General features: G+C 37.3%; 3 protein-coding genes across 3 annotated transcripts; all 3 read right to left on the reverse strand.

Moving 5' to 3' along the window:
* Positions 1–518: 518 nt before the first annotated feature.
* On the reverse strand, positions 519–1851 carry LOC124321177. Its single transcript, XM_046784082.1, has 5 exons — positions 1578–1851; positions 1446–1517; positions 1171–1371; positions 948–1096; positions 519–883 (listed from the first exon to the last, which is right to left on the reverse strand). The coding sequence occupies exons 1-5, from the start codon at positions 1819–1821 to the stop codon at positions 869–871; spliced, it is 681 nt and encodes a 226-aa protein (XP_046640038.1). The 5' UTR covers positions 1822–1851; the 3' UTR covers positions 519–868.
* A 16839-nt stretch (positions 1852–18690) lies between these two features.
* On the reverse strand, positions 18691–19506 carry LOC124332428 (cytochrome P450 4V2-like). The gene is made up of 3 exons (XM_046788888.1): positions 19331–19506; positions 19139–19223; positions 18691–19013 (listed from the first exon to the last, which is right to left on the reverse strand). Exons 1-3 carry the CDS (start codon positions 19424–19426, stop codon positions 18691–18693), a joined length of 504 nt encoding a protein of 167 aa, XP_046644844.1. The 5' UTR covers positions 19427–19506.
* Positions 19507–20016: 510 nt separating this feature from the next.
* LOC124328550 (5'-deoxynucleotidase HDDC2-like) lies at positions 20017–21234 on the reverse strand. Its single transcript, XM_046787391.1, has 5 exons — positions 21050–21234; positions 20915–20979; positions 20797–20853; positions 20576–20737; positions 20017–20518 (listed from the first exon to the last, which is right to left on the reverse strand). The coding sequence occupies exons 1-5, from the start codon at positions 21104–21106 to the stop codon at positions 20257–20259; spliced, it is 603 nt and encodes a 200-aa protein (XP_046643347.1). The 5' UTR covers positions 21107–21234; the 3' UTR covers positions 20017–20256.
* Between the last annotated feature and the right edge of the window lie 33 nt (positions 21235–21267).

The raw sequence follows: 21267 nt of genomic DNA on the forward strand, positions 1-21267 counted from the left end.
AGTTCTCAAAGTGGGATGCGTTTTTTTAATAGATAGGGTTTGTTTTTCCAGTTTTTGCTTTTTTTATAAATAAACAACGTCATCAGAAATTGTTAGGCTATCTGTTGAGTTGAAGGTATGCGCAACCAAACTACCAGTTGTTAAATTTTTATCGTCGAACGACTTCTCAGGACTTATTTGTAAGCTTCATGTTTTTTACCCTCCCTCAGTTTTTACCGGATCGCTGACGTCGAAAACACTGAAATTTTTGTAATTAATAAGTATAACAACATCGACACCTTTGCTTAACTGTTTTTATTTCCAATCCAGATTTCACATTACCTTCACCATTTCTAAATAATTGTGTTGCTTATAATAGGTTGGCTATCGTGGCTACCCTAAAGAGAAAGCAATAATAACTGGGCGTTCTTTTTTGCGTCGAAATCAAAACCGGTTCTTCCTTCGATTCTGGGCAACTTAATGAAGGATTTCTTCTTCGAGTAGCTGGCCAACAAAATGTGTATAAATTCGGTTTTTGCCATCATGAATTGCTCCTTCTAGTAGCATGAGTCTAATTTGGTTGCCTTTGGCAAGTTCTAAAGTGGATTGCAGGGAATACGTTTGCTTTAGGGCTCCTACCTTTGACCAATCCACGGTTTCAGTTTTCAATTGCAACTCGACTCTTGCAAATATATTGCCATCACTAATACCCGAAAAAGAGAAAAAGTATCTGCCAGATTTAGGAGCCACAAAGATTCCGGAAAGGCTCATGGCGTTGCCCACGTTCAATCTCAGCAATTCGAATGGAATAACGGTGTTGAGATTCCAGTAGGATAAGGTTTTTGCGCGTAAAAATGAACGGGTGATGTTTTAACGTCGAAGAAGCCGATCACTTTTTGAAAACCTATCCATTACAATTTCGTGTTAATAGAGTTAATCGGTTTTTATTGCTCAATTTTAGTCTTTACCTGCATCGTTGATCTCTTTTGTGAAATCACAGAAACGTTGTCGACAGTCTTGTTGCCCATGACCGTGAAAAGTCCGCTCTTGCGGTGACCAATTTTATGCAGATCGTTGCAAGATTCGGGCATTCGACCGATGCTGGATGGAGCGCTCTCTGTCAAATAAATTAAAATGAAGTTTATTTTTTCCCCAATCACGATGGATTTTTCAGAGAGCTCTTGAACTTACCATTAGTAATTTTTTTCATATTTTCAACTGTAGTCATTACATTGGCCAATTCTTTCTTTACGCTCTCGACGCTTGATGTGTGTGTTTCGTCCAAACGCTGCGTAGTGTGTGCCAAATCGGTCATATCTTTTTTCATATTTTCGACCGTAGTCATAACGTTGGCCAAAAGTTGAGTTGTCGTCGAGTTAAATTGGAAATTCTCTAGATAATCAATGGGGTTATTTCAACTTTTATGGTTATTCTTCGTTTTGTAAATGAAAAAGTTAAACAATCACCTTTCAGCTTATTCAACTCCTTTTTCACAGTTTCGACCTCGGAATGTGTGTGTACCAAATCGGTTTTCGTGGCTGAAAATAGTTTTTAAGTAATGTATCCGAATTACCCTTACAAACGGTTTCTTAACTTACTTTTCAAATCCCTTAGACATGTTGTTAACAGTACGACATGAGATCCTAGCGTGTTATGCATACTGTGATCGTTGTAATTAGTGAATAGCTGCTGATGATTTCCTGCTTTTTCATCGGCCGAGACCTTCTGGGTAGGCAGGGCCAGTGGGGTGTTGTAATGGTAGTAAAAGTAAGGGTTGTTCCAGTCTGTCGGTTGCTGTACAGAGGAGGTCGAACCGTAGGCCGTCAAGGAGACAAAGATCATAATAATCTAAAGGGTGAATTGAGTGAGCAATTTTTAAACAATGGCATGTACGAATAGAACTAACATAAACAAATCGATGGTTAATTTTTTAATTACCGTTTGCTATTACCGATCGTAGATTTGATGGCGACGAATGATGGGAAACTGAGGAAAACGGTCGTCCTTTAAATAGTGCGAATGTTGCGCATTGCCGTGTGGTTACCTCCGGGTATTTGTTATTTAATAGGGAAATCAGATCAACTGAAGGTGAAAAAGTTTGCGTTTTCACTCGTACTCATTCAACTCATTTGCAAAATAAAATGGATAAACTGATTTACTGATGCCCTTGCGCATTCAATAACTCCACACCCAAATTATTTTATATGGAACAAAAATTATTTAAACACAAGACAAAAGTATTAAAGAAATAAAAAATACCCCTTTACTAATTTTTAAAGGCGTCGGTAAATGAACTATAATGATATCTTTCTCGCATAAGAGATATGAATGACATTGGTGTACACTTCCATATTGAGAACTAGTGATCGCGTGTGAAGTTGATATGGAGACGAGCGACTGTTGAAACAGTTCCAACCATTTTGGGTTATCTCTACCGGGAACTGATTCCTCGTGGGAGTAGGAGTTAATGCTTGTTGAGTGCAGGTAGTTGAGTTTGTCGAATTAAGATTTTTCCAAATTAATTAAAACCAGTAAAAGATTTTTTAGATTTATCGAATTGAATATCGCGCTGATTAATAACCCAAGGTCATTCATGTACCAACCGTACAACTTTTCCTATTCGTTCTCCTTTTACGGAATAGCAATTCCATCTTCAACACTCCCCCTCTATTAGCTCATTTTTATCTTCTGCTTTTTTCAAACTCCTTTTGGAAATCGATGTCTACTGTTTTCAGAAAGCCAAGGTGGCGTCTAAATCCACTTTCTACATTATCTGTCCTATGAAAATAAGTTATCTATAATGAAGTCATTTACCGTTTAATTATTTCGTTTCTGGCATTTTAGTTCATTTCACACTTTTCGTTATTGTCATCTAAATTTTGATAATTTAGCCCACTTTCTCGTCTCTCCGTCCTTTATTGTCTTCTCCAAATGTGAGAAAGAACCGGTTCACTTTAAAACATATTCTCGATCAATTTGACGGCATGCTCATAAGAGCTCCTTTGACTTGTCTTTTCTGTGCTGATAGTTTCCTTGGCTATTCGCTCAACACTTGTTTTATATCTTGACAAAAATGTGGTAGGAGATGGAAGCAACTAAAAAGACGATCGGCTTGTTTGTCAATTTGATATGAATTTCAAATCTTACATAGTCTCTAGTACGATTATTTTTACATGCATGTGAGAAAAAATGTTTTTGTTTCATTTTCGTAAAAATGTTAAACAAAGCCTGAGCAGCTCCAAAATGCTGACGTATTAGGCCTACACATTATAGATCAGATATTAATAAAGATATTCTTTAAATTTGTTGCCCGATTAGCTTGTCCATATTACACGATTATCGGTAGTTTCCTCCTTCGAAACAAAACAGATATTGTTTCGTCGTCTTAGGACGGCGACATTCTGCCATCAGTGAAGTCTCTAACTTTCCCCGTGTCCTCGTGAGAGTGGATGTATTCGCGTTCCATTAATCTCTCACATCTACTGCAAAATCACAATTGGACAATTAATTTATTCTTTTTGTTGACATTATTTTGACATCCGTGCAAAAGTGCTCGAACGACCACTTCAGCTTTAGCTTTCAGTTATCAAATATTTGTTTGTTTTCACTCCTACAAATTTCTTGAGTAAATGCAACTAAAATGGCTTTCCTTTTTATTATTTATCGCAGGATATCACTGGCCCGCCTCGCATCACCTTTCAGTCATCAAGCAAACAACTTCTCAGCAGATCATCCCAAAGTGATTCTTACACCTCTTTTTTTATTTACTAACACGGGATTAGTTAAGCCTAGGTCTCGCTCCTTTTTATCGGTTTAAGATGGGATTGTATCGTGACTCTTGAAACACACCATTTTAATTTTCCTTGGAAGACGAACACGAGGTTGTCGGGTAACTGAATTATTTTCTGAATGGGACTTTTTGAATCAAACTCTTTGCTGGTGCATTGCTTCTAACGCTTGAATATGATATCTGGCTTTCTGCTATCAATAAGTAACAACAGTGACATCTTTTTGCATTTTTTTTATTCCGAATCCAAGAACCTTCATTCAACGTGTGTATAGTAACAATCGAAGAGGTAGTCGTCTTATATAGTGTAGATTTTGCTTCGTTGTACGATTGCGCACAGCCACACAGTTAAATTGGCTACAGAAGGGGACAATCACAAATTTAAATTTACTGAAGGTTTCATATATTATTTTATGGGTGACCGTGAAGGTGCGTGTTTAAGTTGGCTCCTATTCTTATTTTTTTAAATGCAAAATAGACATGGAAACATTTTATTCGATTTAACTGATGGCTTTGTGCTCAAGAAAACTCATTAACTGATCCACACCCAATTTGCAAAATACCGCAGGAAATTCTTGCTGTTGAACTTGCAGACTTTTCTTTTGAGGGACTGAACTTGAGCACAACTTTTCCCCAGTTGTGCTTCAAAACATCTTTAGTAGTTGAATAAGCAAATTTGGATGTTTCTATTGGTCGAAACAGGTTCTCAAAATCTGATGTTCGTATTTTCTGTTCCAACGTAGCGGCAAATTTATTTTATTATTCGTCGTCGTTCTTGATCAAACACCTCATTCCCGGTTGGAGAGAAGCAAGAAACAATTGAACACAGTTGACCGAAATCAATCAAATAAAAAATTGCTAGCTGCCAAATAAATTGTAGTGAAACCTATCTGTTGAAAGGGAACATAAATTACTTTTCAGTTAATCTGCATGGGCGTTTGTTAGTGGACTGGAAGATGACATTTTTGTTTTCTCTAATCAGGAAGTCTGATTGAGTGTTCGTTTCCATCGATGGAAGTTATTTTGCGGGTCGTTTTTGTTGTTGTTGAACCATTTTGGGTTATAAAACTAGTCAATCTGGATAAACAAAAGTCACTGCTGGAAATCTTGATACTGCATCCAGTCTTTTCTGCATCCAGACATGATTGAGTATTTCCAGTTCACATTTGTCATACAGATTCTTGCTGAATCAAAATAAAATGCTACAAAAAATGTACAGGGTTGACGAATTCATTTCCCAAGACTTGTTTTTTATAAAAGCAAAGTTACTGGTTCATATTTATTTATTTTTTATTCATTAACATCAGAAAATTCTTGTTCTGGTAGTATTCCGACCTCCTTACTCAGCGTGTAACTTCGTGGTAGATTTTATTTTCATAATGTATAATTAAATGGAAAAAAAATGCGGTTTTCAGAACCGAAGTTCTTCACATATTGCGTGAATTTATTTATTCATTGTTATTTTTTCTTCATTTCAGACGCGTAGGACAGAAATGGCACCACCTAGCTCCTTGACTTCGGAGGAAAAACTGTTGGAACTCTGGAGACTGACAGAGAATTGACAAACCTGGACGAAAGTGCATACCAATGGCTACCGCCTTTTATAAGAATCAAGGTTAGTGCGAAAACCACACCATGACCACGACTTCAATTGGATGATTTGTTAAATTTTCAGTTATTAGTTGACAAACCTCACTTTTATTATATTTGAATGTGTAAGCAACGATGGAGAGCATTGTAGATAAGTGGATTGTGTTCAAAAGGTGATGTAGTAATGTCGTGTCTTTATTTTTCCTATTATATAGAAGGCAGGTGAACAAGTGGTATTATTTACAAAGCAAAGATGGTTCTAATGTGTAAGTTAATAAATCGCGCTGATTGGTTTGATGATTTTTTATGACGAAGATTGTTTGTATGGTATACAATTAAAAGAGAAGAGATGAGGGTTATGGTACAACACACGGTGCTGTGATTAATCAAATCTCGTTACATTTTGGCCATAGCTTCTCTGTTGAGGTGGATATGATACTTAATTAGGATATGGGATATAAACTCGATTTTATTTGTTTGAGTCTTTTCATTTGTCGTTAATTTTTATTTAATTTTTTTGCTGCGCTGATACTCAATGCTAGTCATGCAAATCAATTTTGGAGGCAATAATGAAAGTCTATTAAATCGCATCGGCGATGACGCTCCCCTGTAATTCTTAAATTGACTTCTCAGTCTGTCTTCTTCCTGCCGGATTTTTTCGGCTGGATCGCTTACTTAACGAGACCAACAGATATTGGTTGAGATTATGATCCTTGTTTTTGTTGAAAACGTAGCTCTTCACAATTCTGACGCATATTTGAAGTCAGTTAGAAGGCTAAATATGATAAGGGTGGAACCACCAGTTGTTGCCGTATATTAGTTCGTTCTATCAGACTTGGAAATTAGCATAGTTTGTTTGTTTGTTTTTGTTGCATGGTCCGTTGGGACGTTTGGTACGTGTGGATCAAATAAGGTATCGTTCTTTTTTTGTCAGGAATAAAACAAGTTGGTGGAACAGTTCTGTATAGGGAGAACTTTCATTTCTTTTCCATAAAAGCTTAAGCTTACTCGTAACACCTTTTGATTTGATATATTTTCAGCTCTATCGTATATCTATTAGCATTATTCCAAAATTGAAATTCTGAAGAATTTTCCGACTTCCTTTTTGAGTTGACTACGGTTGACTACTTTGTTGCAATTTTTTATTGCACACGCGATGTTGCAAAAGCGCAATAATTCGTAATCGGTCGTAATTATGTATTCAAAATAATGTTTTGGGATGACTTTTTCTCGGACTTATATGGCACACAGTTAAATACGAGAACCACATCAGAAGAAAATAAAACCATCGCACATGTAGTGGGAAAATCCAAAAGTCCTCGCCCTACAACCATTTTGGTTTATCTGATGAGGAACTAGTCTCTCTGAATAAACAGGACGCAGAATGTGTATTCACGAATATGTGATCATTTATTTCGCGTTCGTGTTCATCGACAGCTACTGATTGCTGATTTAGGTTAGCCAAAAGATTTCAACGGTCATCGAGTACTATTCCCAAAACTGGCTGATTCTCGTAATTCTCTGACAAGTTTTTTGTTTACAATACGGAAATACGGAAATCTCACTCTTAATGTTTTTATCTTCCAGGTTCTTCCGGGTTCATCTGGCCAGATGGCTAACTAAAAGAGACCAACCGGATATTGGTTGAATTTATTAACATTGTTTTTTGTTAAAAGCAGAGCCTTTCACAATTCTGACACGTGTTGATTGTTCTTGTATTCTTTTTCAGATGCAAAGGAGCAGTAACAACAATCCACCTGCCTCCTTGACTTCGCATAAATGGAGGACGGGCAATGGCAGGAACATGTATGAGAAGTCGAGATGATATCAGAAGTAAGTTTTATTTGCATTTGTGTTGGTTACGTAAAATTGTAACGAGTTGAAAGGAACTCGTTGACAACGCCTCAGACTCAAAGTGGCCTTGACAATCCTTGGCAAGCCATAATCAAGCAATGAAGCATCTTCATCAAAGCATTGGTTGAATGAGACTAAAAATTTTGCTTTACACAGACCATAAAGCTATTTTCTTGATTATTATTTTAGAATTTTTCAAATTGCCACTCAAAGAAATAAAAAACAAAAACAAACACGACATCTATCGATGGGGATTATAAACGTTCAATCTTGTCTGCAACTGCGAAAAACAAGTTAGAATCAAAAGTGTAACCCAAGGCTGCAAGCGTGCTGCAAGCGTGAATCGCGAATTAAATAACCATTCAATATGTTATCGTTATCGACTGTCAATAAAGAAAATTCCACATAACCTAACGTTAGATTTATTCTAGAATGATGAATGGTGAGGATGGCATCAAATTCTAACTTCTCTGAATTTAGGACCTATACTGAGTCGTCCTAGGAGTCCCAGTAGTAAACTAAGCTCCCAGTCTACTCTTTACTATAAAGACTCCTTGACCAGATTCTCACTACAGGTAATCACCTTTGTGTGTATGTTTAGCTAATTAGCGTAACCACTTTCACTTTGTGGTCTGTGGCCTAACATAAAAAACATCTTTTGAAAGTAGATGTTTACCATTGAACATCAATATGGTGCTTGGTGTTACATTATTTCCTTGACATTTCACCTGTAAGAGCCATGTTTGGAGCATCAGAATTAGCATTACGCAGTCATGCATGATAGCTGTAAATAGGTAGTCCGTTAATTACATTCCTTTCTCTTATTTGTTATCTTTCGTTTTCTGGCTTATTTTGGAACTTTGTTCTGACTGATAGCCAAAAGATGTCCTTTTTTTTGTCCTTGTTACCTCCAGGAGGCATTCGTTAATTCATCGTTTTTATTTTATTTTATTTTATTATATTATTATTTTATTTTATTTCATTTTTATTTTTCATTTTTTTCATTTTTTTCCCCTCATCACCAAACATTATTATCAACGCCCATAACACACAGAGGTCACAACACTAAGCGATCTATTGGTTTTCAAATATATTATTACTATCAGTCTATGGTCTAGTGTTTAGAACACTCGAATTTGCATGAGTATCGAAATATGATATCCATAGGGCATCCTATGGATGATCCATGGATGTCCCAAAAATTGTCCCACGGATAACCTCAAGACTTGGCATGGAACGGTAATAAAGATGTCCAAAATACATCCAAAGAACATCATTTGGGGTCAACCTAAGACCATAGGTGGACATCCAAAGGCCATCGTGTGCCACTAGGGTAGAATAAATTCCATAGCATCCCACAGAATCTTTAGAATCTCGCAGAATCTTTAGCCATTTTTCTTTCTCCTAATTCATTACCCACTTTTTAACATGAAAATATACAGGAACTTCACAATTTGTATTGAATAATAAATAAATGAAAATACATCATCAGAAAAAAAAATCGTTCACTTTTTTATTTGACTTTGACGCTTTGACGTTTGTCACTTAGATTTTTCGTTTTCCTTCTTACAGCGTTATGTGGTCTGCTCTGAATATGAAGATAATAGGGCCTGAAGAAGTAATGCGAAAGCTGTCTATATGATTTTCAAATTTAAAATGACTTCTACCAAAAATATGTTTTCCATTCTTGGAAGCTATGGGCCAGAATTGTCCCCACATATTGTCTTTCTATTAAAAACATCTGGTTATGTTTCTTTTCGAGCATTATCAAAAATTACTGCAGAGAAAATTCTTGACATTGAAAAATTCATTCGAACTCTTTTTTCGGGTAAAACCCTCACAGAAGAGTTATCTAAGGAAGATAGAATTTCTCAATTTGGACCATTCCCTGCTAGCAATTTTACGTTGCCAGGACGGACTGTGTGTGTCCGGAAAGGACGATGGGATATCCCATCGGTCCGTCCTGAGTCCGTACGTGGGACATCCAAATGTCGCTCCCAAGGATGTCCCACCGTGGACAGTCAATGGACGTCACCAAAGGACATAGTAGGGAAAGAAAATTTTGGGGATTGAAGAAAAGAATTTCGCGCGTGTGAGTCGGGTCACCCATCCAACTACTTCTTTCACCGATGCTGCTGCACTTTTATTTCTTTGTCACATCTTCTTCTGATGTGGCATATTTCCTTATGATAATTTTATAATGAATAGAATAATAACCTAGTTCTTATATTTGCACTTAGTAATAAAGTTTTAGATTGAATTATTGCAACAATATTTTAAGGAGGAGAGAATATTAAATATGGAATAAAGCGAAGATTTTATTTCAATATAATATTTACAAAAATTTATGTATTTTTTATAATTACAAAGAAATCATATCGTAGATTTACAGATAATTAAGTTAAAATAATGTTTTATTACACCGCTCATCTCCAATATGATATTTATAGACTTTATCATGTATGGATTATATACGGTGGGAACTGGGAAGGAAGATGGATGTCAACAGGACATTCAATATTTATTGTCCTAAATGCGTCCAACTTTTCCGTCCTTAGGACGTAAAAATTGGACGTCTATTTGACGACCCAAAAAAATTATCCTATGGATATCCCTAGTTGTTCCATAAAGGGCGAGACGTCCCTTGGATGAAGGGACTAACATAGGATATCCTATGGATATCTTGTGCTAGCAGGGTTGTATCGGAATAAACCAGAAATTTTTCATGTTCACACTCGGGGACAGTGATTCCATACAAGGGGCAGAAGCAAGAAACTTATCGAAGGAGAAACACTTCCAACATTGAAGCTTCCACGGGCTGCAATCTTTCAAACTAAAAAATCTACGTATAGAAATCCGCCTTCCAATCCAGCTACACTTGCCCAAACAACTCGCTAAGACTTCACAGATAAAAGAAAAGGAAAATTTGCCCACTGAGACTTCACAGATAAAAGAAAAGTTGTCGAAGCCATTGATAGTCAAGCTTTTGCGAGTGGCTTGCTAAGCAAAAAGAACTCATCTTTGTCAAAACTAATTTGTTACTGATTTACTGATTTTAACTTTTAAGCAATCCTTTAATGTCTTATTTTCATTCATTTTAGAAATCGCACAACAAAACAAAACTAAACAGTCAAGGATGTGGTCAAGGTAGTAAACAATTAATGGAAAGGTTTGCGAATCCACAGCCTGGTTCATCCGGTGGAACACACAGTGAAGAGAACGGAGAAACACAATTCATCCCTCAATTGAGATTTCAAACATCTCCGACAGTGATCCTGAAGAAGTCTTGGAAGGACTGCATGTAGAAGTCGAAGTAGAAGTGCACAATGAAGAAGTTTCCGATATTAAGCCTATGGTGGTGCCAATACAATCTTCAGAACAGAAAATGTCAGATGACGCTGACACCAATCAACGAGACACTGAGCCAGTGAACCCCACCAAGAAGAAAAAAGTTGTTAAGAACATCACTCCAAATACTACTAAAGCACGAGGAAATTCTAAGACTTCTCGTCCTAAGGATTTTTAATTGCTGGTGGAGATGACCCGTCCAACTCCACCAGCATCAATTGGAACTCACGGGAAGAAAGAAGAAGATCCAAATTAAGAAAAGTGACAGAAACTGAAGGACAAACAACAATTGAGATGTATTGTAAAGTGATCGATGAATTTGGACAACTTGCTAAAACAAACGGAATGTTGTCTGCACAACTTCTTCCTCTGTGTGACAGATACCGATGCTTGCAGACGATACTCAAGAATTCGCCCATCATTGAAGAAGCCGGGCCACTTTTAAAAAGAATTTTAGAACAATCATTTTCACAGAGTAAGACAAAGGTGAAGGGATATAGGTATATGAACGAAGCCTTAAACAATTTCTGTCTGAACACCTACATTTTGGGAAGAAGACGAATGTCGAAATTCTTCATGCTAATTTTAAAGGAGTTTTCCCTTCTCCAAGGACAATGGGTAACTAACTTGCCAAATTTCAAACTCTTGTTCCAGAAGGTTAGTTCTTATTTGAAAATATTATTTTTACCTATAATTAAGTAATTCTGTTTCTATTTAAAAAAGGATCAGTCAACGTCCAAGGACTGTTGGATCATAAATTTAAACAAACTACTACCAAAGATAGCCATTGTGGGGAAGAGAGAATACAACAGCACATACAATTCAATATATGGATTCAGTCTTCCATTACAACCTAACGGACTGCCCAATTGGAAAGACTCTGTGATTGACAATATCCTCGACGCCGTTCGAATGTTTTCAACCTACAAGTGAGCGACCGTGATCATCGTTATTATGGCGCAACCCTTGGGAGACGGCATTCCTCAGATGAGAATATTGTCACGAATTTCGTGTACGACCGTATACTTGGCTGATGACGCAAGGGCGAAATTATACACACTAGTTAACGATAAACCCAATGCTGCTCTGAAAGACAGTCAAAGAGCCGATCGTCCACTACTGCTACAGACACTACCACTAGATCGATGCAAAATCTATCTCAAAACAACACGGAGATAGAAAGTAGACGTTAATATGTAAAAAGCCAGACGCAATGAGAGAGAGAGAGAGAGAACCAGCCCGAAGAAGCTCTGAAAACACTCTGCCGTTTTTTGTGACCAAGGAGTAAAGAGGTAAATTTGTTAAGTGGGAGAAAAGGAATTTATTCTAGGAAAGTGATCAAGCCTACAAACAACAATACTAGGAACGATAGCTAATTAGGGTCTAGGTCACCACACCAAAACACTTCCAAGAAAGACATACCAGAAAAATGAAGAGACATACAGAAACGTTAGTAAATCGTGACGTTCCCCCCTCACAAAAAAATGATTGACCCCGATCATGAATTACACAACACAAGAAGGGAAGGTTCAAAACATAAAATGATGGGAATCTCTATTTCTTCATTCCTAATCGATCAGCGATCGTCAAACCTTTTCTAGGCCGTAAATTATCATAGATTAAACGGGAACGGGGGCGACGAACGAGGGTGGAAATAGCCCAGATAGCACAGTGCAGTCCCATAGACGTCCAAAATACGTCACTTTGAGACGTCTGAGATGTACTTGGCACATAGCAGATTCCCAAGTTTACATTCCAAGGACGTCTTTTACGTATGGCCAATGTCCGCTTCGCCGAGATCTCATAGCGGTCCTTATCCCGTCCCATTGGATGGACTTTAGACGTACTTGGGACGGAAAAAGGATCTCAAGATGTCATTAATAATAAATATTTTTCTGGACTCTGAATTTCGTTCCTTTTTTCTTTCCTCTTCTTTTTGTTATGACTGTTTGCTGTGCCGACATCTTTTCACGAACGCTGAACCGGATATCCGGACGACAAGTTTATTTGTCAAAGTATGCAAAGTGTTACCGGAAACACTACATAAATCGACAGCGTACTAACAGCATTGTTGAAGAAATATGCAACCTGAACCGGGGATCGAACTCGGATCGTCGTGGTGAGAAGCCAGTACTGTACAGATGGGCCACGAATTCATATATACAATTTCGAAGATAAAGGTAATAATAAGATTTTAGAATCAAACTTTGCCGCGAAAAGACAAAGACAAATTCTCCGAAATTTTCTAAGTGTCGAGAAGGAGCCAAAAAATAAAAACGGGACGCATCAGAGACTTCTACGAGAGGGAGTAAAAAATGACGTATCCGACAAGATGAAAAATGAGTGACGTATCCAAATAAGGGCTCGCAATGGGACATCTTAGAGATTCCCCTGTGCCCACCGCACCAGCCGCACGGCTTTGGTCCCGCCTTGGGACAAAAATTCCTATCTGGGAGGTTTATCTGTGCCCACATCACACACTCGCTGAACCGCAACTAGTTCCGGAGTCGGTAAAGAGAGAAGAGGGAGTTGGGAAGTTGGTTTGGAAGGGACGGAGTAGTGCTCAGAGGTCCCCAACGGTGACATGTCCTCCGTTGAATCTCGCGAAACGCTTGCCAGCGGTCTCGGAAATAAACTTATGTCAGGTGTAGGTATTGAAGGTCGAGGATGAATTGGTTTTAGGTTACATACGTGCACAGTATCAACTAATTGTTTTCGCCCATGGGCTAATATTAATGCATACGTAAGATTCGTCAATTTCTGTTTCACTTGGAATGGACCATGATACTTGTGTAGCAGTTTTATTGAACGTCCTTTGTTACGCAAAGGACGATAAACCCAGACCAAATCTCCAACATTATAAGAATTTTTTTTTACGACGGGAATCGTATCGTTGTTTTTGTCGCTGTTGGACCATGAGAAGCTTACGTTTGATTTGTTCACAGAGATATGGAAATCGCTGTAAAAGGGGAAAGGAATTGTTTAGTACAGAATGGTTGGGGTTATTTCCAAGAGCCACGTCGATTGGTAAAAGTGCTTCACGACCATACAACATAAAAAATTGTGTTACTCCGGTGGACTCCTGTTTGCTAATATTTGTAAGCAAACACAACATGATCAATAACGTCATCCCAATTTGAGTGATTGGAATCGATGAACATGGATAGCATCTCTGCAAAGGTATGGTTGAACCTTTCAACGAGGCCATTACACTGTGGATGATATGCAGTAGTGACCAAGTGGTTAGTCTGTAAGGCTCGGAATAATTCTTCCGCAAACCCGGAAACGAAATATGTTCAAATTTTTCCAATACTATTACTGCAAATGTTTTTTCATCGGCGAAAACAGAGATATCTGAATCAAAAGTGTATTGTAGTGTTTTTGGTTGCAACGTACCAATTTCATCGGTTACAAACCGATCAAAACATGAGAATCGTGTACATATCACTCCACAAATCTTTTGTGATTGTTCATGGAATCTTGGAAGCCGAATACTGCTAGACCAACACTGCTCTCGTTTCCATTATATTCCTAGTAATTCTCCAACACACCGTGATTGGTACTGTTCTTTTGATATTTCTCATGTCCATTTTAATTAATATTTCAAATTATATGCAAGAAGGGCCAAACCCTAAAAAAGTCACAGTTCTTGTGAAAAGTGCTCGCAGTACACAGTTGTCTTCTGTAAGTTTTTTTATATACATGTTACATTATACATATATACAGTATATACTCGGCTGTTTATTGCAGGAAGCTCAATTGGTATCTTGAAACGATGCAAAAACAGTTTGAAAGCATCGACTCCAGTGCCAAGATTCACTTTGATCCTTTGGTTTTGTAACACTGGCTGTGCGTTTCTGAAGTTATATGTGTTGTTCTATGGCGTTCCCATTAACTCTTTTGAAAAATTTGTGGATTCGAAAATAAACATTGTTAGTTCAAGAGCCCATGAATAGAGGAAGTGACTGACGCGAACCCCCCCCCCCCCTTGTTTGTGAACACACTTTTGCGGAATCCGCCATGTTTTCCCCTAGTCCGTTTTTCCCCGTGCATTTTTTATGGGGGAAAAGCGTGTCCCGCAAAACTGTTAATTGTAAGTTAACAGTTTACAGCAGGATCCCGGGAACAATTTTACTAGATAGATAAGTGAATAAGCTTTATTCTAGAACTAATTGTTGTGACGTATTTTAGTGAAAATACGTCATATTTAAATTTATTCCCTAATGTTTACTTTTTTTGGACCGAATCCACAGAGAATTGTCCCGAGGGAAGAAAGGGGAGAGGAGGAAAGTATGGGTCCCCCTTTTTTTCATAGTCACCTTTCAATTAAAATATAATATATAAAGAACCGATAATGATGTAGAACAAGATACTAATGTACAGGAGCAATGCTGGAAGAGAGCCTTGGAGTTGCAAAAAGTCAATTCAATTCCGAAGACTGATTCACTCCAATCTCAATGAGAGAAGCTATCTTTCAAAAACTAACGCGAATTCTCAACTAATTGAAGAACTGGAAGCCTTGAAAACTCAGAGGCGCTAACACTTAGAGGTTCAATCTTTTTTCATCAGCCAACGTATTCTGAAGAAATATATCGGCTTACGGAATGGCTCTGTTGTCTTTCTTCTGTATAGATTTGTTAAAGGAATGGTTCGCTCGCTCGACGGATAATACCCGCTAATTGAATGCTTACCATGCTTTTGCAATAGTCAATTTACTCATAGAGCTCTTTCAATCCGAAGAGTTTCTGGATCAACTGGTCCTCAAACCAACGGAGTCGGGTAACGTGCTCCACTCGAGCATACGAGAATTGTTGTGTGTTCTAAAATAGATTCAGATTAATTTAAAGGAACCAGATGATCCTTTATTATCATTGACATTCAAGAATTTGACGACCATAATGGTCTTCTGTCGAAGATATCAATTGAAAGTTCACCATCACGGTCAAATCGGTGCACAAGATAAAGAGGCCGAGATAAAAATTGTTATCATTATTATTCTGGAACTCCTGAAATCTGTTTTGTTTAACCAAAAAGGAGGGCAATTGAAGAATGTTGAATTGCGTTGATTCTAAATCATCCGTTTCCTCTTTGGTGTTTCCATTGTTTGTTTTTTGCGAAATTTCTGTGAAAATACACTTTTCTCTCTAATTATCTATTTCTTGTGGCTTCCCATCAATTAATGTATTACATAACGATGTTTCAGATAAAAAGCGAAACTGTTAAATTCCGTTTTATTTAACTCCAGGTGGGAGATTGACATTTAGCCGTATAGAGTTAATATTTTTCTCCTTCTAGTAATCGACAGACGTCGTCAACAACAGTTGAAGAATGAAAGTTGAAATTTCTTAACTCGTTCTTATCATTTTTCTACTAGAAATTGTTTTGTTATTAAATTGACATGGTATGGCTGCATTTTATCTTTAGTATCAATACTTACATTTTTTGTGCAAATTGTTGGAAGAGTCACGTTCACTCCCATCACGGAGAAAGAGACGAAGTCTGAGGAACATTGACTAGGTTAGAGTGAAGACACCAGTGTACCCCTACTAAAAAGTTGCCAGATTTCGGGAACTGGACCTAAGGACCAGCATTGCCATTTCTAGAAAGAAAGAGGCAGAAAACTTTTGTTTTGATTTGGGTCCCTGGTGGTCGAAGTTGGAATGCGGTATCATACAGCAGACGTTTCCACGACTGTCGTCACGGAAAGATAATTCTACGGCACTTTCACCAAAACGTCGTTTCTTAGAACTGGCAACCGAATTTCACGAAATCTGGCAACTTTTTAGTAGGGGTACACTGGGATTCGTTAAGTTCTAGCTCTAGAATGCTCACTGTGAGTGGTATGCGATGTTGCCAAATAAGATTTAAAATAAGAATTGATGTTTTGGAAAAAAAACAGAACATTGTGCCCTATCTATAATTCCTTTAAAACGATAAAACAAATTAATATATTGATTTAAAATATAATCTTTTATTAAATTCTTATTTTGTAGAGTTGGCCCATTTCGAAGGTATTCGAATTCAATGCCATTTACAACTACAGACATAGTCTGCTACAATTTGGCACTGCCAATTTTAATTTAAATTTTTGCTTGGACATGGCAGCTTTGTCATGGGTATGGAGAGACAGGTATGGGGGTCTCTCGATACCCCTGGCTTTGTTAAACACACTTTTCGTGCCATGTTTTTCGAATGCACGATCGTGAGTACTCAAGGCTTCATCTTATTGGGTCACGTGACTTTTGGCAACGTCTATTGGGAATTTGACTGTGTGAACACTTAACGAACCCCTGGTGTCTTCACTTCTTTCTGTAGGGGCTTATGGAGCGATGCCTTCTTCTCATCCTCCGTGCTTCCCATGTAGGCTAATAATTTTGACAGATATGCTTCCAATTTATCTTCCACCACAGACTAAGAGGGTAAAGACTATGAACGGGGATAGGTCTGAGAGGAATGGTCAAAGCAGGGGTATGGAGAGATGGTTGCCAATGACAATGTTAAATTTCCCCTAAGGGGGGGGGGGCTCCGCTCCGGCCATTTTACTAAACGGCCCTGTCAATATGCCGAAATATGGGCATATAAAAATGGCGTTGATTCAAACGAGATTCACATTCACATTTGTATGGACATGATACGGTGGCCCCCACCGTATCATGTCCATACAAATGTCGCTAGTAAAAAAAAGAAAAAAGCTTTCCGTCAAATCCCCTTATGGGAAATTTAACATGGCCATTGGCAACCATCTCTCCATACCCCTAGTCAAAGACATCGTCGTCCTATGCCGTATGGTGGCGCGTCAAGCAGATGATCTTCTGAGAATTATTTTCATTCGCTACTGACTTGAGTCTTCACACACCGTAAGTTTGTAATTAAACCAATTAACATTTTAACAATGTATTAATTTGTAAATAGAGCTTAGATATTCCCCATATTGTATTATTTATTTCATATTTCTATGTGTTCTCTAGACATGATCCATAAATTACTTTATTAAAACAATTTTTCCCATTTGCAGGCCCATTTCAGCAGAGAATCGTTAAACGCTGCATTGTTTTTTTTCAGGTAGTTTCATATAAACAGCGTTTAAAGATTTATAGAAATAGGCCTGAAAATGGGAAAATGACGGTATAGACAGAGCTATAGATGATGGTAGAACCACTGCCTGTAAAATTTTCCTCTCGAAAATTTTTCCCAAAGTTGCAGCCAATATCGCGAATGAAAGTGGAAAAATGTGCTTAAGTATCGATTTAGACCTAATGGTCAGCGCCAACAGCGGCCATCTACTGAAACTTTGTTTATTTTGGTACTGGAAAAAAAACATGTGTTTCCCAACACACCCGCTGTGGCTCTGTAACTAAGGTCTCCAGCCAGAACACTTCCAGGAGGAAAAGGCAATGGAAGGCCTTTCCATATAAATGGTTCTACCATGCATCTATAACTCTGGTATAGACATAGATAAAGACGTCTTTATTTAGAAGTTGATTCTCTCCTATCCTTTTAGCCCTATCCCTACTGACCCCAAGTTCTTGGAGTGCTTGTAGTGCCTCTAGCGGATAAAGTACTGTACTACACCCAAATTTCGCTTTACTTATCAATGGAATATCTGTGTATTTGTATTATTTGGTATCCAAAGCACATTACAAGAAAACAACAGACATGACAAAACTTCCTTGACAGGAAAACGATGACAACGCTCGTAGTGGGAATTTTTTGAAACTTACTTGTAATAAGACAAAATCATAGACTAAGTTTAAATATGAATAACTAAAGAAAAAGTCCTATTAACACCATATTTCAACGATCGATTCTTATACTCTAGGATGTTCTTTATTTGTTAATAACAATAGAAAAAATTTAGGTCCTATAGTTTATAAGTTATAGCCACTTTACTTAGGGAATATCGGGCATAAGAGACCGTGTTAAACATTTTTGGCGGTACTGTAAAATTTTTTAAAATTTTACAACTTCTAAATTATACAACTGGAATACCGTTCGACAGAAAACATTCATATTCGGTGATATGATGAAGCCTATCACAAGGTATCATTTCATGATTTTTTTAAATTTTAAATATTTTAAATTCGGTATTTAATTAATAGTTAAATTCAATTTTTAATTTAAATTAAATATTTTTAATAGTAAATATAATTATTTCTTCGGGGGGTTTTGAACAAGTATTCATTACCTTGATAGTAATAAAGCTCATTAAAAAAATCAAATCTTGCAATTTGTTCTAGGTTAAAATATAACTTTACTCCATTAACGAACACCAGCAGAGACATAATCGGATGGACGTCAATCTCTTGGCAGCCTGATGATGCCGTTACGAGAATTATTCGTTCGATTTTCGCAGCGCAGTCGAGGCTCAAGTCGTTGAAAATATCCAGGAACCCGTTGAGATTTTGAAAGTGGAACGCCGGGTTGAGCATGCGACGGCGCTTTTTCCACGGCTCGCCTGCCCGGATATAATATCAATAACGGGAATATTAAGCCAATAATATTACACATTATGGAGAGAGGTGAGATAATAAAGCATAATATAGTAGAAACGGTTTTCGTCGTTAAATCTCATTATATTACCCGATAAGATTGGAAGGATGTTTTCGGAAAAAGCAAAGAGGTATTCCCGTGGTCTCGTCACATATTTATTGCTGGATAAAATTGCCTAATAAGTAAATCACAGGAAGAGCAAATCGGTGAGATGAACAACACTTCAAACGTACAGATAATAACTAATGACATTTGATGCTGTGTGATCTTATTATATTATACTTTGCATAGCTCAAGACGAGCGACCAAAACCGCTGGATAGAAACTGCTGGTCCAAATCTTGTAAATTGGATGTCGGTGGTTCACGCCGAGCAACATTTCTATACATAAAGGAAACAATTTGAAACCGACACTGGCGTCACCTGCCCGCAATACGGATCTCGGAAATTTGGTTCAAGCTCGCGAAGAAAAGAAATATTAATCTTTCAACATAGCCCATATTTTAAACATTTCTTATCCTGTTCTCTATTTACGACACCTATTTGCCAATGTGCAATTTCTCTGTAATATTGGGACTAAAATACTATTTGTCTTGGTCATAGTTAGTGAAACATTTAATCAATTAAAAAGTTTATTGGAATTTGAATGATTTGAAAATATGGTGGAATCTCGGTAACCATAGAAACGCAGCAGACATAAAAACCATTTCATTCAAGTGTTTACTGATAAATACAAATATTTCTATGGTTCTAACATATTTCGGTTTTAAATCTATTTTTATGTGAAGGAAAGACTCGAATTTTCACTAAATCCAGAATAAGAACGAAAATTTATGGTAAAATGCCTTAACGAAATATAATGAAACAGATAGGCCCTGATTCAGAAAAAACTTAATTATTGGATTGGATCAATCCACTTTCTAGTGCAATTTTACTATTAAGTTGAGAGACGAATAAAACAATTTTGGATAAAAACGAAACTTGGTTGGTTTTTATTGGTTTGAAAACTGACCAGACAAAGAAAATGCGTTTTTTTACTTCTCGATTCGATTCAAAAGTCAATGACACTTTTAAAAATTACGGAGAAAAAGATTGAATGACTATAAGTCAACCATCTTTGAACACTTGGTTAAGAATTCTATCAAAAAAAGTTTAAAACATGAAAAATTGGAGCTAGAAATTTCAGTAAAGATCGATTTTGGCCAATTTTTAAGAGTTGAGTGGCTTGTCCGCTTCGCCATTCGCCACGGGAGCTGTCAGCAGGGCTCGCTTCTGATTTAATTCATCCACCCAGCGCTTCACTTCCGGATGCTTGAAACGACCCTCGGTTGCAACGAAGAATTCTTGCAGAGCCAGAGGCGTCTTATGAAACTCCTCATATTCGTAAGCTTGGCAAATCATGTCGAAGCGGTCGAGATCTTTGACCAAAATTGCTTCTTGAGTTTCTTGGTTTTCATACTCCATGAACAGACTGGGAAAATGTAAAATTAATATTTGTAACAGAAAAGGTACAACATTTGATGTTCACCTTTTCATATCTTCACCAGACAATTCAGGCACCAATTTGATTAGAGTCTCCATGGCTTCTTCCTCTTGACGATGTTTGTCTTCAACTGACACACCACAGTGAGGAGTCAAATCACCAACAATGCTTTCTGCCATATCATGGACAAGACACATTTTAAGGCACCTGAACAGAATACATTTTGGAATTTATTGAAGATGAATAAAATAAGAGAATAAAAATACCTTTGAATATCAACATCTTTGGTTTCCAAAAGAAAAGTCAACATGGCCATTCGGTACCTATGTACAAAATGAAAAATATTATTGTTGATCTTAAATTTTTTATCTGATAATTTCCTACATGTGACCAGCCACAGTTTCACAATTAGGGATGTCCCTTATCACCCAGCCAGTTCTCGGAAGATGCTACGATACAAAAATAAAAACGAAATGCAAACGCCGGCATATTTTTGCACACAAAGAAGTAATTCATTACCTTCAATCTTCCCATGAACTGGCAAAACTCAAGAACTTTAGAATTAACTGCTGTCATTTCTTAAATTATTTTTGTGCAAAAATCACAGAGTATCTATTATAAATTTGTTCTTTCGTGTGCAGAGTTGGGCAGTGTTTAATCGGTTACCGGGCAGCCATCGGAGGATGGGAATCAGATGATCCGGTGAAATAACGAGCTTAGAAATTCTATCGGTAGAG

Source organism: Daphnia pulicaria, chromosome 1 (assembly GCF_021234035.1).
Source record: "Daphnia pulicaria isolate SC F1-1A chromosome 1, SC_F0-13Bv2, whole genome shotgun sequence".
Classification (NCBI taxonomy): domain Eukaryota; kingdom Metazoa; phylum Arthropoda; class Branchiopoda; order Diplostraca; family Daphniidae; genus Daphnia; species Daphnia pulicaria.

Coding starts and splice junctions, on each gene's coding strand:
- LOC124328550 (XM_046787391.1), bottom strand. CDS start 21,106: ATGACAGCAGTTAATTCTAAAGTTCTTGAGTTTTGCCAGTTCATGGGA. Junction 20,738..20,796: donor AAAGATGTTGATATTCAAAG/GTATTTTTATTC, acceptor TATTCTGTTCAG/GTGCCTTAAAATGTGTCTTG. Junction 20,519..20,575: donor TCTGGTGAAGATATGAAAAG/GTGAACATCAAA, acceptor ACATTTTCCCAG/TCTGTTCATGGAGTATGAAA.
- LOC124321177 (XM_046784082.1), bottom strand. CDS start 1,821: ATGATCTTTGTCTCCTTGACGGCCTACGGTTCGACCTCCTCTGTACAG. Junction 1,518..1,577: donor ATGTCTAAGGGATTTGAAAA/GTAAGTTAAGAA, acceptor AACTATTTTCAG/CCACGAAAACCGATTTGGTA. Junction 1,097..1,170: donor TATGAAAAAAATTACTAATG/GTAAGTTCAAGA, acceptor TTTATTTGACAG/AGAGCGCTCCATCCAGCATC.
- LOC124332428 (XM_046788888.1), bottom strand. CDS start 19,426: ATGTTGCTCGGCGTGAACCACCGACATCCAATTTACAAGATTTGGACC. Junction 19,224..19,330: donor CTCGTCTTGAGCTATGCAAA/GTATAATATAAT, acceptor TTTACTTATTAG/GCAATTTTATCCAGCAATAA. Junction 19,014..19,138: donor CATCCTTCCAATCTTATCGG/GTAATATAATGA, acceptor ATATCCGGGCAG/GCGAGCCGTGGAAAAAGCGC.